A 22,987-nucleotide genomic window follows, 5' to 3' on the forward strand; every position below is an offset into this window, starting at 1 on the left:
CTCACGTAGCCCCAATTAGGTAGAACTGGTCAAGTAAGCCTGTCTTAACTAAGGGATGTGTGTTTACCTCAATTTGTATACAAGCTGTAAAGAGAGTCCTCAGACAGCTAGAGAGCAAAGAAAGAAGACAAAGAAAATCTGCATTTCAGCATACACAGGTGGAAAAAAAAAAAAAACAGCATAACACCACTTTCCTAACCAGACTCCATGTCTCCTTGCTTTGAGCTGGAAAGAACTTTATCTAAGGGTCACCCTAAAGAAAATATATTTGAAAGGGTGACAACTATAACAGTGAGGCGGCAAAACCACCCCAGTTTCTCTGTCACTGTCCATCTCTCCTTTCACCTAAGATGACAAAAGAAACAGCCGAAGGACCTTAGGAGCAGATCCTGGCCTAAGCATTTGGTCAGCAGTGCATTGAAAACCTGTAGTAAGAACTTCAGTTTAAACCAAGTCTAGTTTGTTAAGTTTAGTACTAAGAAGCATTTCATTTTTATTTTTCTTGTAACAATTTTTTATTTTAATGCTTTAATACTTGTACTCAATTCAAAATCTCACTTTTTGTAGTTAAATAAACCTTTTATGTTCTTTAAATCAAAATTAATCCAGTTTTGTGAACTGTGTGAGTAGCCCCATTTAAGGTAGCAACTTGTTGTATACTGTTCCTTTAAAAGGACAATAGATATAAAATATCTGAACTGTCCAAGAGAGGGCTGAAAAGTACAGAATATATTTTTAGGGGAAAATTCAGGACTGGGAATATGCTTGGGGCTCACCTTGCAAGCAAGTAATAACCCAGGCTGGTGGGAACCTGAGTGGGGCTGGTGTTTCCTGAGAGGCTGCTGGGATCAGAGTTGCTGAACAAGAAATGTGGCCATTCTCAGATACTCAGGGTGTAACAGGCATGCTGCTCGGCTGTTTTGTGAGAGGCCCAAATGGGCGTTAAAGCAGCAAGTATTGAGAAGCACCAAAAGATTCAGGGTAGGGGTGACAGCCCCTCACTGGTCTGAACTGCACCCCAAAATGTCATAGCTAACAGAAAAGGCTGTCTTTATAATTAACTGTTTTAAACTCAAAATTAAAAAGGCCAACATAGAAACCATACATAGTAGTTAGCAATCTAAAAAAGAATCTTAAGTATAAACTGATTTTACTATAGATCAAGTACAATAAACATGACTCTGCACTTTACAAGCACTAGAAAAATAGTTTTTAAATATATACACATATATTTCAACAACAGGACCTGAAAAAAAAAATGGCACCATTTTTAACTTTCATAGCTATTACTCACACTACTTTTAAGCCATGAAGATCAGTGCTGAATAATTTATAAATAACATCAGTACTGAGTTCCATTAGTAATATAGAATAATTCCTTTCAAAGGGTAAAGAATTAATTGTACATCAGATTATGTTTTGTGATCAGAACAACACAAGGTTAATTTGTTCCTCTGTGTGGAGATACAATAATAGATTTCACACAGTAGTTTTGTTTTCACTTACCATCCTGGCTTTTTTATATAAATCGTACATGGTCATGATTTAGAGAGGTTGCCAATATAACAAAGCTCTGCATAACCTTGAAATCTTGTTTGTTTCATCTAAGGAAGTTGGTCCAATAAAAGATATTATCTCACCCACCTTGTCTCTCTAATACCCTGAGACCAACACGGCTATAACACTGCAAAAACAAATGAAACTAGCCTATGTGACTGGTTTATAAAACTGGTACAGCTATTCTGCCTCCAAAATTACCTCAGTGACAACTATTGTAATAATTATTTAAAAGACAGATTAAGAGAGAAGACAAAATAAGAAGTCCTAGAAAAATCTGATCTCTGTATGTATTAAATATAAATCACAGGGAGCTTTCTAAACACTGTTAGAAAGAAAAAAGCTTGATTCAAAGGATTATCTCTCTACAACCCTGCTGAACAGATACTGGTCTATCTAATCGAATATCTGCCGAACAGATATTAATCACACAAGAAGATGGTTACCAGGAGGTCTACTCTAATAAATCAGCAAGTTCAGCAGTACTTTAAAATTTCCCATTAACTTGTTTTACAATGTGAAATTAAGGGAAAGATATGTAATTATGCATATTTCTAGGACTAACCCCTACCTTCAGACTTTTGTAGATGAAAAATCTGTAAGGAGACCATGGAGTCTTGAACACATGTTTTTCTCTCTCTTTGAAAACAGTGTTGGATTTTTTAGTATGCTATCCAAATGTCTTTATCAGAGGGGATATTAGATTACTCAGTGTATGGACTTTAAATTGTAGGTCCAAATTATGCCACCCTTACTTACATGGAGCTGTATTGTACTATGTAAAAAAGTCCCATTGATTTCAGAAGCCACTTGCATAATAAGGTACTAGGGCCAGATTTTAAAAGGTATTTAAGAACCTAAAAATGTAGATAGGTTGATTTCAATGATTTAATTGAGGTTATTTTGAAAACCCCACTAGGCACCTATCTACATCTTTATATACCTAAATACATTTAAAAAATCTGGCTCCAGCTCACCAGGAATAGCGGTGACGGAACTGGGTACTTTCTGAGCTTCTGTATATTGAGTATCTTTATATTTTTGGTAAAGTTACTGAATTCAAATTCTTCATGAAATTGTCTCTATAGCAGTCATGTACCCTGTACTGCAAGTCCTGGAATCATTTGAAAGTTAACACAATCCAGCTTCTTGGGTGCTTGACATATGGAGGTTGCTAGGCTTCTCACTGGGACTTCTCAACCATTTAACCTTAATTGGTTACTAGTAGGCTTGACAGAATTCAATTTTTTTTTTAATTCTTTTTTATAGTTTAACAGAAAATATCAATGTTTATTTTTAAGCTTTTTTACATTTTTATCTATTTGAATTTTCACAGTCGTGGGGAAATATTGGGGGGGGGGGATATCAAACTAATTATTTAATGATAGTAGAAATCAAGATGCAAAAAGTTAAAGGTTTAGAACCATTAAAAACACAAAACTGTCAACATGACATATCAAAATATATGAAGTAAATAGTCTAAAAATCAAACTCTAATAAGTCCTCAAACAGCATTTTATTTTACTTGTTTATCTGTAAATTTCAGTTATCAATGGAAATATTTTTTCATCAGTTTGCTTGTATATGGTATGTTTGCCAACTTTTACTGATAAACACCTAATTTTTCCATGCCAAGTTACTACATATCCAATTCACTGAAAATGACACTCCTCCAAATATTATTTGTATTACAGTAACGCCTAGGAGTTCTAAGTCATGGCCTAGAATGCGATCGTGCTAGATGCCATACCAACAGAACAAAAAGACAACCCCTACCCCAATCTAAGTATAAGAAAAGAGACAATAAATGGATACACAGACAAGCAGGGAGCAGAAGTAAAAAATGGTTACTTACGTGTATTGTAACTATTCTTCAAGATGTGATGCAGACCTGTATTCTATATAGGTGTGTGGGTGCTCAGCACACCAGAGTTGGAGAATTTTGCCTAACAGTATCTATAGGGGCAGCATTCATGCCTCGTGGCCGTAGTCCCTCTCCTGGTTATATGAGACAGTGCCGCCCCAACCTCTCTTCTCTTCCTTCACACCAACAGTCAGGAGTGTAGACTCCAATGCAGAGATGAAGGGTAGTTTGTGGAATACATCACACATCTCAAAGAACAGTTTACAACATAGGTAAGCAATCTTTTTTTCTTCTTTGAGTAGATACATCCATGTATTCCATATAGCTGACTCACAAGCAATACTCACAGGAACTGGGACTCAGTCTATTTAAACAAGGATTGCAGGACAGTGTTCCTGAAGTTTGAATCTGCTCTGGATGCCAAAGGAATGGCAACATGAGTCATAAATGTATGTACACATGACCAAGTGGCAGCCCTCCACATGTCCAATATTAAAATGTCTCTTAAAATGCTATCAATGTAGCCTGTGCATTCATGGAATGAGCTCGCATCCTTTGAGGGGATATAGTCAGAGCTACTTTGTACGCTGTCTTGATACAGGAAGTTATCCACCTAGAAATAGTCTGCAAAGAGACTGCTTGTCCCTTGATTTGATCTGCATATGATGAGGTGAAGCATGAATAGATTTAGTTCTGTCCAGCTAAAAGACATTACCTGACATCTAATTTGTGAATGCTCTGCTCCTCCAGAGTTGAACGCAGCTTAGAGAAGAACACAGATAAATACGCCACCTGGTTCAAATGATGCTGAGAAACCATTTTAGATAAAAAGTTAGGGTGCAGCCACAAGGTCACTGTGTCTTGGGACAGCTGCTCTGCCATCAAAGCCTAAAACTCAAACACACTGCTTGCAGACATTATTGCCACCAGAAACACAGTTTTTGACAGAAGAGAAAAATAAGAAGATGCCACAAACTTGAATGGCAATCCCATAAGAATCATTAAGGGAAACTATAGAAGAGTTCTGATCCCCAACAGTCACGAAAGGTGCAGACAGGGAGCTTGGGCTGAGACCCCCCCCAAGAGCAAAACAGACAACATTTCTTGTTGTCTCTCAGGGCAAACAGGTCGATAATCAGGATGCTCCAAGCTGCAAAGAAGGGCTACAGGACACTGGGCTTCAGAGACCATTCTGAATAGTACTGAGTCCGGAAGTCTTGGTGTGGTACCATGAAGTGGTTTGATGGACCTGCTCCCTCCCACATGCTGGAAGTGGTATGTTGCTGGTCTGTACTCTTTTTAGAGGGGAAAGGAGAGTTCCCACAAGCCCTGGGATGGACCCAATCAGTTTTATGGAACTACTTTCTTGGCACCCCATGAAGGATGAAAGACTCCTCCATCTCTTGGGGGAGAGAGCAACACCAGAACGTAGAGTGGCCTCATTCACCAAGTCTGAAGGCAACCACCAATCAGACATGGGCCTTAGTACTAAAAAAGGCTAATGAGGGCATCATGTAGGACAAGAAGTATCCTAACACTAACACTATCTAGGATAGTGCTAACTACATAAAAATGGTATACATGGAAGGGTAACTCTCAGAAAACAGATAGAGAACGTGAAATGATAACCGCAGTCATGGGTGGTGAGAAGGAACTGAGGTGGGACATAGGCGGGGTTGGCACAACCTCATATAGCCAAGGGGCAGGCTACACCCACAAGTCATGAACACTGCCTCTACAGCTACTGCTAGGCAAAATTCTCCAGCTCCTGTGTGGAATACATGGCTGCATCTACTTGAAAAAGAAACAATATTCGCCAGGATGATTGGCAATCGTCTCCTCACACAAGTGGCCTAACACTTAACCTTCTAGAGGCTTTACAAAAGAGAGTTTTTTTAAAAAGGGTTTTGAAGGAGGATACCAAGGTAGCTGTGCAGATGTTTACAAGCAGCTCCTCCCAAACATGAGAGCTAGCATGGGAGAAATCATAAAGGTGTTTATTTGAAATTTAATAAGTGGCCAGTGGAGGAAGAAATCAACATCTCAATAATGAACATGAGATGATAGATAGGGTGGTGAGAGGCCATGAAGGGCCTTAAAAGTGAAAACAAGTAGCTTATATTTGATATGATGGAGGGAGCCAGCCAGTGAAGCAATGAAAAGTGGAGGACACTGTCAAAGCAAAAGGCTAGGAAATTCATCTTTGCAGCAGCATTCTAGTGGATATGAGCAGGGCAAGACTGCATTTGTCAAGGGCAAAGAGGATACTGCAGTAACAGACATGAGATGATGAAACCAGGACAACAGTTTTAGCTGGATGGTTGGATAGGAAAGGCTGTATCTTACAAATGTTATGCAGAAAGAACCAGCAAGATTTAGACAGTCTAGAACCTAGTGAGAGGTCCAAGTCCAAGTCATGGGCCTGAGTAGCAGGCAGGATGTTGGTGCTATCCAGCAATTGAGAGAGGAGGCAGCAAGGAGGACTTTCAGAAGATTAAGAGCTCTGTTTTAGACTTCTTGAGCTTAAATTGACGGCTAGATAGCCATTAGGAAATATCAGAGACGCAGGCTGAGATTTTAGTTTGGACAGAAGAAGATAGATCTGGAGTAGAGCAGTAGCTCTTTGAGTTGTCAGCAATAGATGGGAGCTGAATTTGCGTTTGTACATAAAATTACTCCGAGATAAAGCATAGAGGAAGAAGAGAAGGGGACCGATGACAGAGGCCTGTGGAGTCCCCACAGAAAGTTGGAGGGGAATGAGGGGTCAGATGGGTCATCAACACTAAAGCTGAAGTCACTAAGGATTAATGTGGGAGATTGTGTAGAGAGGAAGAGAGAAAGACCCAGAAGTCTAAACCAAACAGGAAGACTGATGGAGGAGTAGTTGGTTGGACAGTAGATAACAGCAACATGGAGGAATAAAGGAGAGGAGATTCAGTACGGTTCAAAAGAATAGAAAATGTGGGAAGGGTGAGAAGGGAGGGGCAAAAACAGAAGAGAAGCAGCCCAACACCCCCACACAGTCTGATCCAGAAAAGACAATATAAGAGAAGGAGAGGTCTCCATAAAAGAGGGTAGCTGCAGAGGCAAGCTCGGATAAAATAATCCAGGTTTCTGATAGCCAAGAGCTGGAAGGAGAGAGATATTAAATGGTCATGAACAGGTTTGGGGGTTTTTGTTTTTTTTTTGTTTGTTTTGTTTAAAGATGAAGTGTGCATTCCAGACACAACAAGAGAAGGGAAGGGAGGGAGTTTAGGAATGGTGGCACAAGAAGGGCGGAGATTAGCCAACCATTGCTACCCCTCCCCAAATTTCATTTTTAATCAAGAGTTTTTAAATCAACTTTCATAATTTCCAAAGGCAGTTATGTCTGAATTATAAATTAATTCCATAAAAACCCATAAAAAAGCCCAGTCAGAAATTGCCCAAGTAAATTTGCCTGTGCAAATTCAGGAATAACATTAAACCTGATGTAGTGACTAAAGCAGGAATACATAGTGAATGAGTATAGAAAAAATATTTGTAATTGTGATTTAAGAGACCACTATAATACTGAAATAGGTAGAAGAGGCCTCTTACTTCTCCACTGCTATTTTACTCACTTTCCTCCATTTCTCCACTGCCTCCCTACCACATACTCTGTCATCACCATCCACACCTCCTACTCGCACCACCTCCTATACCCACAACACAAATCCTAACAAATACATACAATCCACACAGACCTAATAAGATCCATAGGAAGTCAGCACCTTAGAAGCTCTATAGGAGGGAAATACTGGGACTAGCAGGAGACCCTAGGAGAGGCAGGAAACAGCAGTGTGAGATGGCATCTTCCAGTTGATCCCCTGGCTCACATCCCACCATGAAAGAGATAAACAAGGTTGCCAACTCTCGCAATTTTAATATGAGTCTTGGTATTTGTTCTTTTCATTAGCATCCCAGCACTTGCAGTTCTATGATTACATACGAATCACAGATTTATTAAAGTTTCTAGCCCAAATCATTGGAGAGAAGTTTGAAAATGTGAAAAATGCACATTTACAAGTTAAAAAACATGACAAATAACCCTTCCTCCCCCCCCCCCCCACTTTTTTTTTTCATGTCATGATTTTTAAACCAATCATAATTTTGGAGGGGAACTTGACTCATGCTTTTTGAACACTTGGAGTTGGCAATGGGGAATCTCAAACTTATTCTGTATTCATCTTCCACTGTATATTCTCAGAATAGATGGAGCAAACCAGCTCATCTGAGAACTTCAATTTTGGTGGAAAATTCTTATTCTACTCCAAAACCTCTCAATTCATCTGTTTACATTTTGAAGACTATCCCAAAAAGTTAAACTGCTAGAGACTCCCCCCCCACACACTTTTTTTAAAAGGATAGTTTAAGATCACTGTAAGAAATTATCCTATTGTCATTAATAAATGTGATTGCACTCAAGTAAAAAATCAGTCCTCATAATAGAGTTCAGCTAGGGAAGCCAAATTATGTTTTGTTTTTTTATTGCTAGTGTTCTCAAAAACCATGAAGGATTTTTTTTTTTTTAATTTTGAACACCTTAAATCCAAGATGCCCTAACTGAGGAACCCACTGTCACATGCACATATTTTACAGAAAGATTTGGGCCCAACTTATCAATGTTTAGGCCATCATAACTTTTTATTAGGATGGGGAGGATAAATTAGGCTTATAATGACAACGCAGTTGCAACTTGAACTATGAAACAGCTACCACTGATCCTAATATATGTACACAGATATTTTTACTTGGTTCTTTGCCAGGCATACAGTGGTCGAATATGCAGCCTCCCTCCACTTACCTAAAAAAAACCTTATAAAATTATGAAAAAATGAAAGTATAACGACCAAAACCATCCAACAATATAGTATTAAAAATAAGATAACTGAGAATTGTATACTTCTATCAAGTTCACATATATCTAAGCACATCATTAAGATTTACAAAACTCTACCAAAATGGTATATAACAGCAAATAATAGAGATGTTCTAACCTTTTAACAGCATCCTTTTTTTGGCTATCTATTCCATCCCACCACTTTGAAAAGTAAGATATTTCAGACCACATAAACTTCCTCCTGTTGTCTTCTTGCAGCTTTACCACCATGTTGTTTAGGATATGTTGCGTCTGATCTCTGAAGTAGTCATCAAAAGTCTTCAACCAACCTAAGTTAAAAATAAGAATATACTGCATAAAATCTAAGTTGATTTAAAGGGTCCTCAACTAAAGATTTCACCGCATCAGAAAAAGGGTTACATTAGTTCTAAACATGCATTGCGTAACATGATTTAAATGTCCAAACTTTTCATGCTGTGTGCAAACTTGTAGAGCTAGACCTTAATAAGCAATAAGAATCCTCCTAAACCGTTTTAAAGTCAGTCATTTTTTTGTTTTGTTTTTACAATTTTTAGATATTGGTTTTTCTTTAGAAAACATGATCAAATTAAAAACCTAACATTCCAGCCTATAGTAACATTTAATAAAAAAAAAAAAAATTACTGAACTGCTCAGTTACGAAAGCGTCTAGTAGTTTTAGCATACTCCATGATGAAGTAATTGTTACGGTAGGAATTTGTTTATGGGGGGGAAAAAAACCAGGAAGGCAACAGGGAAAGAAAGTGATTTCTCCAGTCAGCAGGGAACCAGTACTCACTAGCGCCTCTTTCTTCTCTCTCCTGACCTTGGCCCTTCAGTGCTCCCTTGTTCACTTCCAGAGCCGGGTCGCAGCAGCCAAGACTGCCTGACTGCTGCTGTGAGTGACAGATTTCCTCACTGCCACATAGTTAGTGCCCCCAATCCCTTGTGGTACTGGGTACCCTACCCTTGGCCCCCTTAGATACAGGGAGCGCCTCCTCCATAGGGGTGCTAAGAAAACAGTCTCATATTTTTTAAATAATATATTGGCAACCCTATCCTCAAGGCAGAGTATCTTGCCATGAGATTCTTAACCCCCTCCCCAAAGACCCTATGAAAGCGCTCAGGGAGATACTTCATATCTCTCACTTTCACAGGCCCTGATGGGAGCATGGTTTCTTCACCCCTTTCCCAGTCTGGGGTGTACAAGGAAGGGGGATGATCACTATCTATCTAGAACACAAGCAAACTCTTCCTCTTTCTGATGCCTGTACCTGCAACGCATATTGCTATTCAGTGATAACAAATGGAGGAAGCAGGTGGCTTTGGAGTGAAAGCAGCAGCTGCAGATTGCACGCACAACAGTAATGAGAAACTTGTCTGTCAAAGTTTAAACACTAAAGGGGATTTTTTTTAAACAAATGAAAGCTTCTACTTAGAGCCAATAATCCCTTGCTATCCTCATAAGCAAATCCAACCCTGAATTATCAGCCATGGGCAAATCCAACCCTGAATTATCAGAGTCCCTTTTCTTTCTGTTCTCTGGAGGCACTTGCCAACCAAGCCCCATATTCATTTTGTTCATAGATGTGATATCAGCACAACACAAAAATGAGTGATATACATACACAATCCCACAGCTCAACACACTAGTCCAATACAGCTGTGGCAATAACTAGCATTAAATATTGCCTCAAGGCCAGTAGATTAATACAAAAGAGTATTTTAGTGTGTAACATCAGATAGAAAACTGATTATGCAAAAAGCTTCCTTTTTACTAAATAGATCTGTTTTGTCCAGGTGTTGAGAGTCCTGTCTTCTTATCTTTAGTAAAAAAAATTTAAAAAAGCGTATTTGAGTCAGTAAATTTTGCTTCAGTTAGTAGTGCAGGGCCAATATATGTTAGCAAAAATGAGCTAATTCTTTTCCAGCTCACACATCAGAATTGTTGATTAAGTTCCAAATGCAAAATTTTTATTATTGGTGATGTGCGAGAGCCAGAAAGAATAAAAGCTTGACTTTCAGGTTCCAGATTAAGTTTGCAGAACTGGCAGTTAGTTTAAAAAAAAAAAAAAAAAAAAAAAAAAAAAAAAAAAAAAAGATATCCTTTTACTCAAATTGAGTACATTAGATTTTTTTTTCTAGGTCACAGAGGAAAAACAGGACCACCCTCAGTGCTAGTTTTCAGAGTGTAATAGCACTTGTGTAGTTTCCTTACACAGCAGCAGTTCTTTAAAGCCTCAACTATGATCATAGCTAAGCTTTTCTTTAATCATATTCAGAATCTAGAGGAAGCTCCGCACAATTTTAAGTTTTAATAGCGAGATGTAATAGTAGATAAATATGGGGGCCTAAGCTATTTGACAGGGTCTTTTAGTGGAGGGAAAGTACATTTTGCAAGGAAAAGATCAGTAAGATTGCTCACAAATTAAACATAAGATACGAATTGTTTTGAGATTACAACAAGTTAACGAAGTTGACACAGTGAATTATTATATGAAAGTTTCAAGGAGACTGAAAAGGAAAAACAACAAACCAGAAGAATTTTTTATTTTTTCTAACATGCTGCTTTTATCAGAGCTATAACTCGATGTGAACTACATTCATTTCATGGAATGATTTGTTGTGGAAGTTTACATCCATTAGGAAGGGGGCTCAGAATGATTACTTTATTCTCCTTTCAGTACTTCATTTGCCCTTCTACAATCAAAGACAAATATTTTAAAGATATTTATGTGAACGAACATACCAATAGAAGACTATGAATTAAGAACTCTTTACACTGTGAAAGTTCTTCTAGAATAGTTACATATTATTGCACAATTAACAGAGAATGGGTTGAAAGGATGCTTGTTACATTTTTCCTATACAGAATAAAACAGCACAATTATAACAGTAAATTTACTCTACTGTATAGCAGTCATAAAAGTTATCAAGTAGTCTTTTATACTGAATTATATTCATATACATTAATGCAAAACTTAATACATTAGTATGAGACCAACCAAAACAAACAAATGGTGTAAGCAGCAAAAGAGGCTGAATGTCAGATATTACAGTGGAACACCAGCAACACTGAAAGCACTGTATAGCTTTTGGCTTTGACTAGACCTTAAACACTCTCTGTAGCTCATAGAACTAAATGTTAAAAAGCCCCTAAAATAGAACTAGAAATACTCCCCTTGAATTTTTGATAGTACTGGGAAAATTGATGAACACTCCTAGACTTAGTTACAAACCCTCAGAACACTCCCTTTTCTGAAATTTTGGAAACACGTCTTGCACTTTTTGGTATCCTGTAGTTAACTAATCTTAGCCCCTACAACATCCACCCATCCACTGGCCCTGTGGGTAACAAAGGGGATGCATACAAAAGTTTAGTATTATTTTACCCTGTTCCCTTTCCTGTCAGAGAGAGAGAGAGAGAGAGGTTACTCACCGTATACAGTAACTGCAGTTCTTCGAGATGTGGCCCTCTATGGGCACTACAGTTCAGGGGTGTATGCACCCCACCTGCTTCGATCAGAGATTTTCATTAGCAGTGTCAGTTCAGCCCACACATGCGCTGCTGATATCCTCGTCCCTGCACCAAAGCTATACTAGGTTGTGCGAGTGAATTGCCCTCAGTCCTTTCGCTACTGCCAAGTCTTAAAAGGAAATGCCAAATAAGAAGGAAAAGAGGGCTGGTAGTGGACTTCCCATAAAGAGACATCTCAAAGAACTACAGTTACTGAACAGGTAAGTAACCTTTTTTCTTCTTTGAGTCGCGTCCCTATGGGTACTCCACTTCAGGTGACTTCTGAGCGGGATCCCTATAAGGAGAAGGGAGCTTCAGAATACAGTCCAGAACAAAGCAAAATAACTGCACTGCCAACTGGCCCACATCAAATTTAAACCAATCAACTAAGCATTAGTTGATTCCTCTAGAGCTGATGTGGGGCAGTTAGCAGTGCAGTTATTTTGCTCTGTAAGGCATAGCACCTGGAGAAGGTATGTACTGAGATCTTGTAGCAGTTCTGCAGATCTCAGATACTGGAACATTTTTAATTAGAGCCATAGATGTAGACTGTGACCTTGTAGAGTGATCTAACACACCAGAAGAAGGTGGAACACCTGCAGTACCGTAACAAGCAATAATACATCCAGTGATCCATTTAGATAGTCTTTGGGTAGAAATAGCACAACCTTTAGATCTGTCTGCAAAAAAACAGTCTAAGATTTTCAAAATGATTTAGTCCTATCTAGATAGAAGGCCAACATCCTTCTGACACCTAGAGTATGAAAGGCTGTCTCCAGATTGGAATTACATGATTTTGCAAAGAAAACTGGTAGGTAAATGATCTGATTCAAGTGAAACTCAGAAGACACTTTAGAAAGAAACCTGGAGTGTGGCCGTAATGAAACATTGTCCTTGTAGAATATTGTGACAGGAGGGTCTGTCATTAGAGCCCCAATTTCTCTAACTCTGTGGGATGATGTAATAGCCACTAAGAAGGCTGTTCTCAGATAAATACAGTAAGGAACATCGAGCAATCAGTTCAAAAGAAGCTTCCATGAGATTTTTAAAAACCAACTTAAGATCCCAAACTAGGGTGGGGACTTTCACCTGTGGGAAAAGATTTCCCAGATGTTTCATGAACCTTACAGTTGTAGGGTGAGCAAACAGCGAGAACCCTTCAATTGTAGTATAAAAAACTATTAAGGCAGCCAAATGAACCTTGACAGAATTAACTGACAGGTCTGTTTTCTTTAGTTGCAGAAAGTAATACAGAACAAAAAGGAGGCGAGGCAGATTCAGAAACAGCTTTTCGGAGTTCACACCAGTGTCTAAATTTTCTCCACATTTGAAGGTAGACTGATAGGTATTTCTGGTAGACGTTTTCCTATTATTTAATAATATCTGCTGTAACTCTTCAGAACAGGCCAACTCTAACCCTGCAAATCATCGAGGAGCCACGCCTTGAGGCAGATTGCTCAGATTGTGATGCAGCAATCGATCAGTGTCCTAGGAGACGAGCTCAGGAGTGACTGGAAGATTTATCACTGGACAAAGAGCTAAGTGAAACACATAAGGAAACTACGCCTGCCTCGACACATCTGGGCTATTAAGATAACTCTGGCCTTGTCTTATGATTTTGTTCACCACACTGAGAATCAGAGGCTTCAGAAGAAACATATAGAACAGCTTTTTTTCCCCCAAGGTGAGAAGGAAAGTATCCCCCAAAGAACTGTGACCTTAAACCTCACCCCCTTGAACAGAATAGATGGCAATTTGTTTGTAGCTGTGGCAAGGAGGTCCATTTCTAGTAATTCCCAAGTTTGAAGTATGCTGATAAGAAGCTGGGAATATAACTCCCGTTTGTAGCTTTGGGAAAAACACCTGCTGAGAGCATTGGCTGTGATATTTTGAATTCCTAGGAGATACATTGCTGAAATTCTTATGCTATGTTTTATGCTCCAGTTTCATAACTTTATTGCTTTGGCACAAAGGAAAGGAGATCTCGCTCCTCCCTGCCAAGTGATATAAAACATGCAGGCCATGTTCTCTGTTATGATTCTGATAGACTCATGTCTGATGAGAGGCAGAAAAGAAGTCAGGCATTTCTGACCACTCTGAGCTCCAACAGATTGATGTGGAGGGTGGTTTCTTAGGGGTGACCATCTACCTGTACTGTTACACTGGAGAATGCTCTAACAGAGATGCATTCGTGGTTACAGGGTTATCATTGGTGTTGACTGGAGGAAGGGAACTCCCACCCCTACATTGCGATGAACCTTCCACAAGTCTGGGAAGTGTTTCACCTACTGAGAAACTGACACCATTTTGTCTAGGCTGAATCTGTTTGGTGAGGAAACTGATCTGAGCCATCACTGGAAAAAGCAAAGGCATAATCTCACTTATTCTGTTACAGAAGTTCAAGCCATTATCTGACCTAGAGGTTGAAGGCAGTTTCTGACTGAAGTCTGAGGGTTTCCTATATGAGTTCTGACAAGGTTTGATAGTGTAACGAATCTGTCCTTGGGAAGGAAGGCCCTGTATGCCAAGGAATCCAGGGATATCTGTATAAATTGTGTGTTTTATATAGGAATCAGAGTGGATTTTTCCACATTCAACTGAAGACCCAAGTCCAAGAACAGAGAAAGTGCTTTCTGTATGGTGGTAAACACCGCTTGGTCTGACGGACCCTGGAATAACCAATCATGGAGGTATGGGAATACTATTATCACCTGATGATGCAGGTAGGCAGCCACTACTGACAGAACCTTTAAAAAAACACTCTTGGAGCTGAAAATGATCCTGGCCTACGACAAAATGCAGGAATCTTCTATGGGATGGGTATATTGCCATATGGAAAGAAGGTTGAGGGTCAAAAACCAATCCCCTGAATAGAGAGGAGAAATTATAGCTGTCAGAGTCACCACCATGAATTTGGAGATCTCACAAATTTGTTTCGGAGTCTTAAATCTAAGATTGCTCCCACCCCCCATTTTTCTTTGGCACATGGAAGAACCTACTGTGCTGAGCAGGGAACAGCTCTATCCCGCCTATGTGAAGAAGGGAATTTATTTCCTTTCTTAGTGAGAACCTGGGAAAAGAGTTCCTAAAGAGAGACAAGGAAGGTGGATGAAGAAGAAGGAGGTAAAATGGATCGTGTAGTCCAATGATATTATTTCCAGTACCCATTTCTCTGAGGTGATTCGCTCCCATGCTTGCTGGAAATGGGAACATTGATCTACACATGGGGGGAGGCAGGCAAATCATTGCAGCTGTCAGGCTAAAGAGAGGGAATGGTCCAAACCCTTGACATCCCATTTAAACTGGCACTTCAAAGATGAAGCCTGCAGCAAACTTTTGTTGCGTGGGTTAGAGGATCTTTCTCTGGAATCTGTGTCTCTTTCTTTGGAGGTTTAAATGGTCTCTAAAACCCAAAGAATTGCATTGGGGAGAAGAGATCTTTGAGCCTGCGATCAACTAAATTTTCTTTTGTTTGCAGGAGTGCAGACGCCTAATGAACATAACGTGATTCGGCAGTCTTTAACCACATGTAATGACTTGTCAGTATTCTCCGTGAACAACATCAGTCCATCAAATGGGAGACCCTCTACAATATTCTGGACTTCTCTAGGGAAACCAGACAACGGGAGCCAGGATGCCCTGTGCATCACTACTGATGTGAAGATGAAATGGGCTGCATTATCTGCCGCATCCAGAGCTGCCTGAAGAGATGGCCTGGCCAGTTACTGCCCCTCAAAAATGGTAACCTGAAACTAATCCCCTTGGTCTGGAGAAATGTGCTGAATTAAAGAACCAAATTTTCCATAATTTGAAAGCTATATTCGACTACCAGCACCTTGTAATTCATGATGCATAATTGTAGGGTTGCTGATGAATAAGACTTCCCCCCCTAGAAAGACCAGAAGCTTCTGGTCTCTGTTGTTCAGAGTGGGCTTATACCGGTGCTGTTTGCCCAATCATTAAGTGTATCAACTACCAAAAAGTGGGGTGAAGGGTGCGAAAATAGGAACTTAGAGTCCTCGATGGAAACATAATACTTTTCATTGACTGTCACACTTAGGTGTTATTGGGGCTGGGTTTTTCACAAAACTTGTTGATAGGAAGGGGAACTCTGGATCATGTTGCAAGGTTAGGAATATCTAACAGCTTGTATTAAGTCTCTTTCACATTCTCAAGAGATGTCTATAGAGAGTCTGCCACCTGTTAAATGAGGTCTTGAAACTGCCAAAAATCATCAGCTATAGATGGAAAAAGAAGCATTACTACCTCATTCAGTGATTACAATGAGATGGTAGTCTGGGTAGCTGATTTGTCTGCCCTAGCCTCCTGATCCTCAAACATTTCCTTGTGTTGCTGGGGATGAAAAGCTAGAGTCTTCCTATCATCCTGATTGGAGAGGGTTGGGGGCTCTGGAGAACTGTCAGCGATAAGCTGCCCAACATGGCCATTGAGGACCATATGAGGGAGGGAGTAGCATCCAGGGCTCCTTCAATCAAGAGCAATAAGGTCCCTGGACTTCTTCCCTGTCTCTTCAGAAAGGGGGTTCCTATATGGGTATGTAGGAGAGTCCTGGACAGAGACTGATGAAACTGACGGGACTGATGAAACTGACTGATGAAACTGTCCTCTTCTTCCTTTAACGAAAGAGCTCCAACCAAAAAGGGAGGTGGATTAAACAGTACTTGGGATGTATAAGGGTTTGGAGACCAAGTGGTTCATGGTACTGAGAGACAGTCAATACATGCAATCAACAGAGACTCTGGTACAGCAATCAGTTCTTCAGTTACCTAAAGTCTTGTGGTACCAAACAGAGCTGTGGTTCAGAGTGGAAGTTGTGGTATCAACAGACCAGTATGCTCGTCCTGCAGGATATCAAGGGTTTTGAACGCTTCACAGATAGCACTAACATAAATGGAGGCTTAGTCTTGCATGGTGCTGAACAGCCCAATGGGAGAGAGGTTAAATATGACAGCACCAATCTTCTATGCTTCCTCTGACCATTTCTGCTAGAGGTACCAGGGCCTTCTCAGAGCCATGCTTACTCTTAGAAGAGCTACAAGATTTTTCCCACCTTGCTGGTACCAGAGGAGCCCTTCATCACTACAGTACCAAGCTTGAGGTCAAAGTCTCTGAGGCTGCTGACCTGCTCAGAGAGCATGATCTTTTTTAGGTGACTTCCTTCAGAGGCGAAGAGCTCCTCTTCTTGGGATCTTCAGAGAAGATACCTGAGGCTTTCCTCTTTCAAGGAAAGTGTTGCGCCACAGTCAAAATGATGCAAGAGATCCACCTGAGGCTAGTCTACAGGGGGCTCTCCTGACCAGGCTCCAAAACAGGGCCAAGGAGTGCCCCATCATTAACATTTGCAGCTTGATTTCCTGGTTCTTCCATGTCCTGCATTTGAGTGCTACACAGAAAAAGTCACACTTCTGTGGGACACACAACTCCCCCAAAAAGCAAATACATTTAGACCAGGATAGTCTTTCTATACGTGAGGCAGCATTTAAATCCTGGTGAACCAGGCATGCCCCTCGAAAGTACAATTTCTCCTGAGGAAATAATACAATTTTCCAGTAACTAACACTAACTAATAACCAGTAACTAAACTAAGTTAGACCCAAGTCAGTAAGCAGCCAAAGCATGGACACACTAAGCTCCATCCCCGGCCAAGGCAGCTGAAAAGGAAGTGAGGGCGATTTGGCCTGCAGCCTGAAGTACCCTTGTGCCCTGCACCAAAGCTATTAGCAGTGCATGAGTGGGCTGAAGAGACACTGCTAATGAAAATCTGTGATCGAAGTCACATGTGACTGACACACACACACACACACACACACACACACACACACACACACCTGAAAGTGGAGTACCCACAGGAACATTAATCAAAGAACAACATTAAGGAATTATGCCAAGAGAAGACCAGGCCTATACTAGCAAATGTTTGCTAGTATTCTTCCTACTGCAGATGGGAGTTATGCCAGCAAAAAAAGTGTTTTTGCTGATTAATCTTATGCAGTTCTCAGAGCAAAGTAAGCTATACCAGCAAAAACACTTTTTGCCAGTATAATTGTGTCTACACTTGAGCTTTTGACAGTATAAAAATGTAGCAAAAAAGGACAGTAACACTTCTAAGCAACATTACTATCCCAGTAAAAATTTCTAGTGAAGACCTGGTCTTAGTCTGCACTGCTCTGCTAGCTACTTCCTATTTGTATCCAAAAGGGTGTGTGGGTCTGTACTGTTAATTGTGTTGCTTTTGTGGTTGTGTGTCAAGTGAGTACGTGGTAACCTTAAACTTTTTAACAATACTAACATTTTTGTGGAAAGTACCCTCAACATACCTCTGCCCAAGTCTGTACCTCCCAACTTGCCGCAACCTTCAATTAAATCCATGTCTGTGGGGTACTCAGCAGAGATATCTCAAGTATCAGGTTAAAGTGTTCTTTATAAGGAATATAAAGTTTTAACACAGCAGATATTCTTTCAACTGTTCCAGTTTCCCTCTGGTCAGATCATATATTTGATGATGAATTGATGCTTCAGAATCTAAGCTTTCATTTTAAAAGAATGCATGTATTCCTAATCTGGTAAATGTGAATCCACTGTAGCACATGCTGTGTTGTCTGCACAGAGTCTATAACAGAAATGTTCACTGCCTCCTTCAATTAATGGAATGGTTAATATGAAACCAAAATATGGCCATTTAAAATGTCAACAATGTTCGCTTTTTCATTATTGATTGTTTTATCAAAAACATCCAACTACGTTGCATGGGCAGCATGCATTGGGTAAGGTTAAAGGCTGTCTTGGAAGAAACTAGTCATTCCTAATCCTAATAATAAAACTTGCTTCAAAAGAGAAGGTTGATGTTATGTATAACTTGAGTACTTTATCGTTTATCAGAATAATGCACTCAAGACACTGTTCTTCTATATAGGGGGTTGCCCGTTTCTCACTTTTTAGCTCTTTCAAGTAATTCAAATTCAATTTCAGTGAACCTCAGAGCTCAAACAGGACAAACAGCTTCCAGTGATCAAAGTAATTTGTTAAAGTAATTTATTCATAATCTTGTACTTGTAGCATAATTAAATGAATAAAAAAGCAGATTTTTCAATTTCATTTACAGGACAACAACTTCCCAAAAAGCAAGTCAGCTTACATCCTCAAACATGTGGCACTTCTCTGTCAAATGCTTCACACTAAAAACTGTACCGCTGAACAATAATCCATATCATGGAATCTTTTAATAAGGTTATCTTTATAGACCAGTGGATAAAACTAAACCACCACCAACTCTTAGCAGAACACATAACCATTAAATATACTTAACAGTCAGAAAAGCCAAAGAGGCCAAGATTAGGGACTAAAAAGAAGAGGTTTTAGTTTCTGGTAACTATGTTCATGCTTCAAGATGAATGTGAAAGCCTCAAAACTACAACTATTATCAAAAAAGAGTTCCTGTCATGCTCAGAATGAAATACTGAACACTGTCTTTGTCCATACTCCCACATAAAATCTGGACCATGGTTTTCTAGACTTTGTGTACACTAATGAGAATATCAACGTAAATGTAATAAGCAGTTCAGGTAAGACCACCTGAAGATGGGAAAGTATATACACTGTCACAGAACAAAGTTTAATTACTGTTTCGGTTTGCATAGCTAAAATGACAAGACTGGACGATTCAACATCAGCACCTGTACTGATTTAATCAGTGTTCTGAAGGTTTCAAAATTTGGCCACAAATGTTCTGCCTTAATTTTGTAATCCCATAACCCTGTCATCTTTGCACATCATATGAATTTGCAGCAATGTAATCAAAGTAGCTAAAACTGTGCCAGATAAAACAATAAACTAGCTACAATTTTACAAATAGTTTCTGATAGCATTAAACATTGATTTGTTTTGCCAAGGAAAAGGTATTGGCCCTTATTTTATGAGTCAACAGAATCAAGCAATTCAGTGGCCAGAAATCAGGATTGCATCTGAAGAACCATTGGCTGGGATGACAACCTAGAGAAAACAGTAAAGCTAACACTTATAAAGGAGGGCTAGCCCAGGGTGAAATAAATACATAAAAATTAAGATATTCTGGCAAGATCTTTACCTTCCAGTTCATACTGTGTCAGTGACGAAAATGAAAAGAAAGGAGAAAATTATTAATTGGAACATCACTGAATTCCAATATGAGATGTAGTAAGTTGGAAACTAGATGCTTTTGGTAACCACTTCAAGATCTCCTAGAAAAATTCTTGGAAGTAATGCCCATTAGCGCAGAGGAAAAATACTGCAGTTGAAAGAGTCTGACATCATATTTAATTTCTGGACAGGTTGCATGTCCTACCTTATAAAAAAATCTCCGATCAGCAAGGCAAGAGAGTCATTCCATAGCCACCTGCTATGTATTCCACTTCAGATTTGTATCTAGGCATTCAGTGACCAGGTGTATAACTAAAAGCAAAATCTCTGTTGTACAGTCTGAGGGACTAGAGAGATTTCCTTTAGAATTTTTATGAGGTAGATTTATGGGCCTTTGTCATGGCAACTGAAAATCCATACAAGCCCTCCACAATTATAGATTTGTATCTCCAAGAAGCAGCAGCTTGTCTCATTTCCAAACAGATTCTTGCCCTCGTTCCACCAAAGAAACATTGTCACTAATAAGTAAATTCTGATCCTGAGTATTATACATTTTAAAAGAAAAGAATGCTACCAAGAATTCCATTCAGCAGCCACTTCACACTATTGAGTCTAGAACTGCAAGCAGAAGCTTTCCTTGCCAGGATTCACTGCAGCAGAAGCAATCATCTAGGAACATCAGTATTGACTTTATGTAGAAATAACTCAGATGATGTACTGATGGGATGTAGTATAAAACTGATGAGAGATTAGACAAAATACTAACCTTCACAATATTAGCCCTTGTCTCTATTTTGTTACTTCAGATTAGAGAGAAGTTTAAAAAAAAAAACCAACAAAAAACCAAAGAACACCAAAACAATGACACTATCAAGATGTCCACGGAAACCTACGTAACCATGGAAGTGATATAAGTTATATTGGGGAGGAGAGGGGGGGGGAGGAGTCACATTTGTTCTGGAATAGTGTCTCCATATGAGGAGTTATTCCAGCATAGCTACAGTTGTATAATTATATTGCTATCAAGTACAGTTTACATGCATACAAGTCCTAAACCGCTTAAAGGCAAGACAAATTGCATTTATATAACCTAGCTTTTTTAAAGCATGGTGGAGGAACAGACACACGCTGCAGTTTATTTCAGAAATGATAGGTAAAATATTGATTGAATTAAATTCTCATTTCTGTGTAACTATGTTATTTATTATACATAGCTCCCCAGTGACCCCCATACTGAGATGACTGACATCAGACAGCCAAAACTCAAATATGGAGCATGAAAATAAAGGTAGAAAACAGAAGCGTGGAATTCTATTTTCTATAGCCTCAATTTTCCAATTCAGCTCTTGCCATAAATAACTTCCAAAACAAAAAGTGAACACCTGGTATATATGACAAAAGTTTTGGTCTAAAATTAAAGACATTCTTCAGAATGAGCAAGAATCGAAAGTCATGAAGTATTCTGGAGACTGGGGGGGCAAAAAATTAAAGAATCAACCCCGGACAGGGAGAAAGTGAGCTGAATTCTACTAGATTCCCTTTTGTTCTGTAAACCAGAAAATCAACTAGTTAGAAAGTTTTTTCCTACAATATGAGCTCAACTTTACCTCCACTCCTCCCAAAATAGGTTAAGGAACAGGATATTGGACAGTTACAAGGAACATCATCCAGAGCTGTTGACCTCTGTCAAATTTGATAGTACCTTAATAATTCTTATCTATAACATCTAAATTTTGCCTGGAAATGATTAAGGGGGACAGTTTTTTAAGTCATCAGGGGGATCCTCTTAGTCAGATGTATCTTTGGAGACCTTAAACAAGATTAAGTATCATCCAAGCTAAAGAAATCAGCCACATTTTTAAACATTTAAATCTGGAATATGGTGCAAGACAGTGTGTTTATACCTCTTATACCTGTGGTGTTTATACCTGTGGCCCTCAAGTAAGTACATGCAGGAAAACAATGGTCTTTTATCATGAATTGAAAGTGCACTACTTGAGATAGTCCTGCAATTTTTTAAGTGCTTGAATCAGCCTCATCAGAAAGAGAGGGGGTGGCCAGGGGAACTGCTAAACACGTCCCACCATTTTACAAGCAGCCCTAGGACCAATTCTGATATGAGCCAGGAGCACTACAAATAAGTTTCCGCTATTCAAGGTTGAAACAATACTGAAGAATTTCACAGTAGCTGTCTGATTCTAAATATCCACCCACTCCCACCCAATCATCCTCCAAATTATACAGAGGAGCAATCAAATGTCCACTCTTTAATTTATTTTCTTTATCTAGTCTTTACATTCCACCCTTTCTTTGCAGGAAAACTAACTAAATATTTCAGCTGTTTATCTAGTAGGCAGCAGGGACTTATGATTATAGATACAAAGGTGCTGTAATTGTGTTTTAATCACCCTATTACACATGACATGAACACATATCCAATCAACCATCTTTCAATTTCATGGTTCATGGTTTGAACTTTTTAAAAAGGTAATATTAACCAAGTTATCAGCATTATTCCTACTAGCATTTTTTCATTTTTGCTTTGACTTTACATAAGCTATGAAGTCTTGCCTATGCTACCATACTCGTGTCTTAACAGAATTCTACAGGAAATTTGGAAATCAAGGACTGTGTTTAAAATTAGCAGTGGCCCAAGGAAGGTATCAACAAACCTAAGAAGCCATTTTAAAATTATCCACTGCAATGAGCCAATAGAAAAACTTAAGAACACAGCAAACCATTACCAAATTCAATAAGTGTCCATACTTAGTCTTCTGTAGTTTTATGATCAAATTTAACATTTTTTCAAACCTGTATAACTTCCCATTTGAGGAAATGGCTTTAATAGGGAAATAGGACCACACACATTCAACTAGTTTCAGATTTTTACTGTAAAAATATCCAGGTAAATAGCTCATTAAGTAGTAAGCCATTCACTTAGATGTGTTTTTAGCCATATTATAAATACTGCAATTTTTAAAGAGTCACATTTAGACCTGAAATTAGACCATCTCCATTAGCTAAGGTTGAGAAA

At 39.1% G+C, this 22,987-nt stretch overlaps 1 protein-coding gene across 1 annotated transcript in view; it reads right to left on the bottom strand.

The window, feature by feature from the left end:
- MAN2A1 (mannosidase alpha class 2A member 1) overlaps positions 1-22,987 on the bottom strand; it is a 216,892-nt gene that overhangs the window by 160,344 nt on the left and 33,561 nt on the right. The window contains exon 4 of the mRNA XM_067568482.1: positions 8,440-8,611. Coding sequence (XP_067424583.1) covers positions 8,440-8,611 — 172 coding nt within the window. The remainder of the gene's footprint in view (positions 1-8,439; positions 8,612-22,987) is intronic.

Source organism: Emydura macquarii, unplaced genomic scaffold, assembly GCF_026122565.2.
Source record: "Emydura macquarii macquarii isolate MOO-44397 ecotype Brisbane River unplaced genomic scaffold, CSIRO-AGI_Emac_v2 contig_2897, whole genome shotgun sequence".
Taxonomy (NCBI): domain Eukaryota; kingdom Metazoa; phylum Chordata; order Testudines; family Chelidae; genus Emydura; species Emydura macquarii.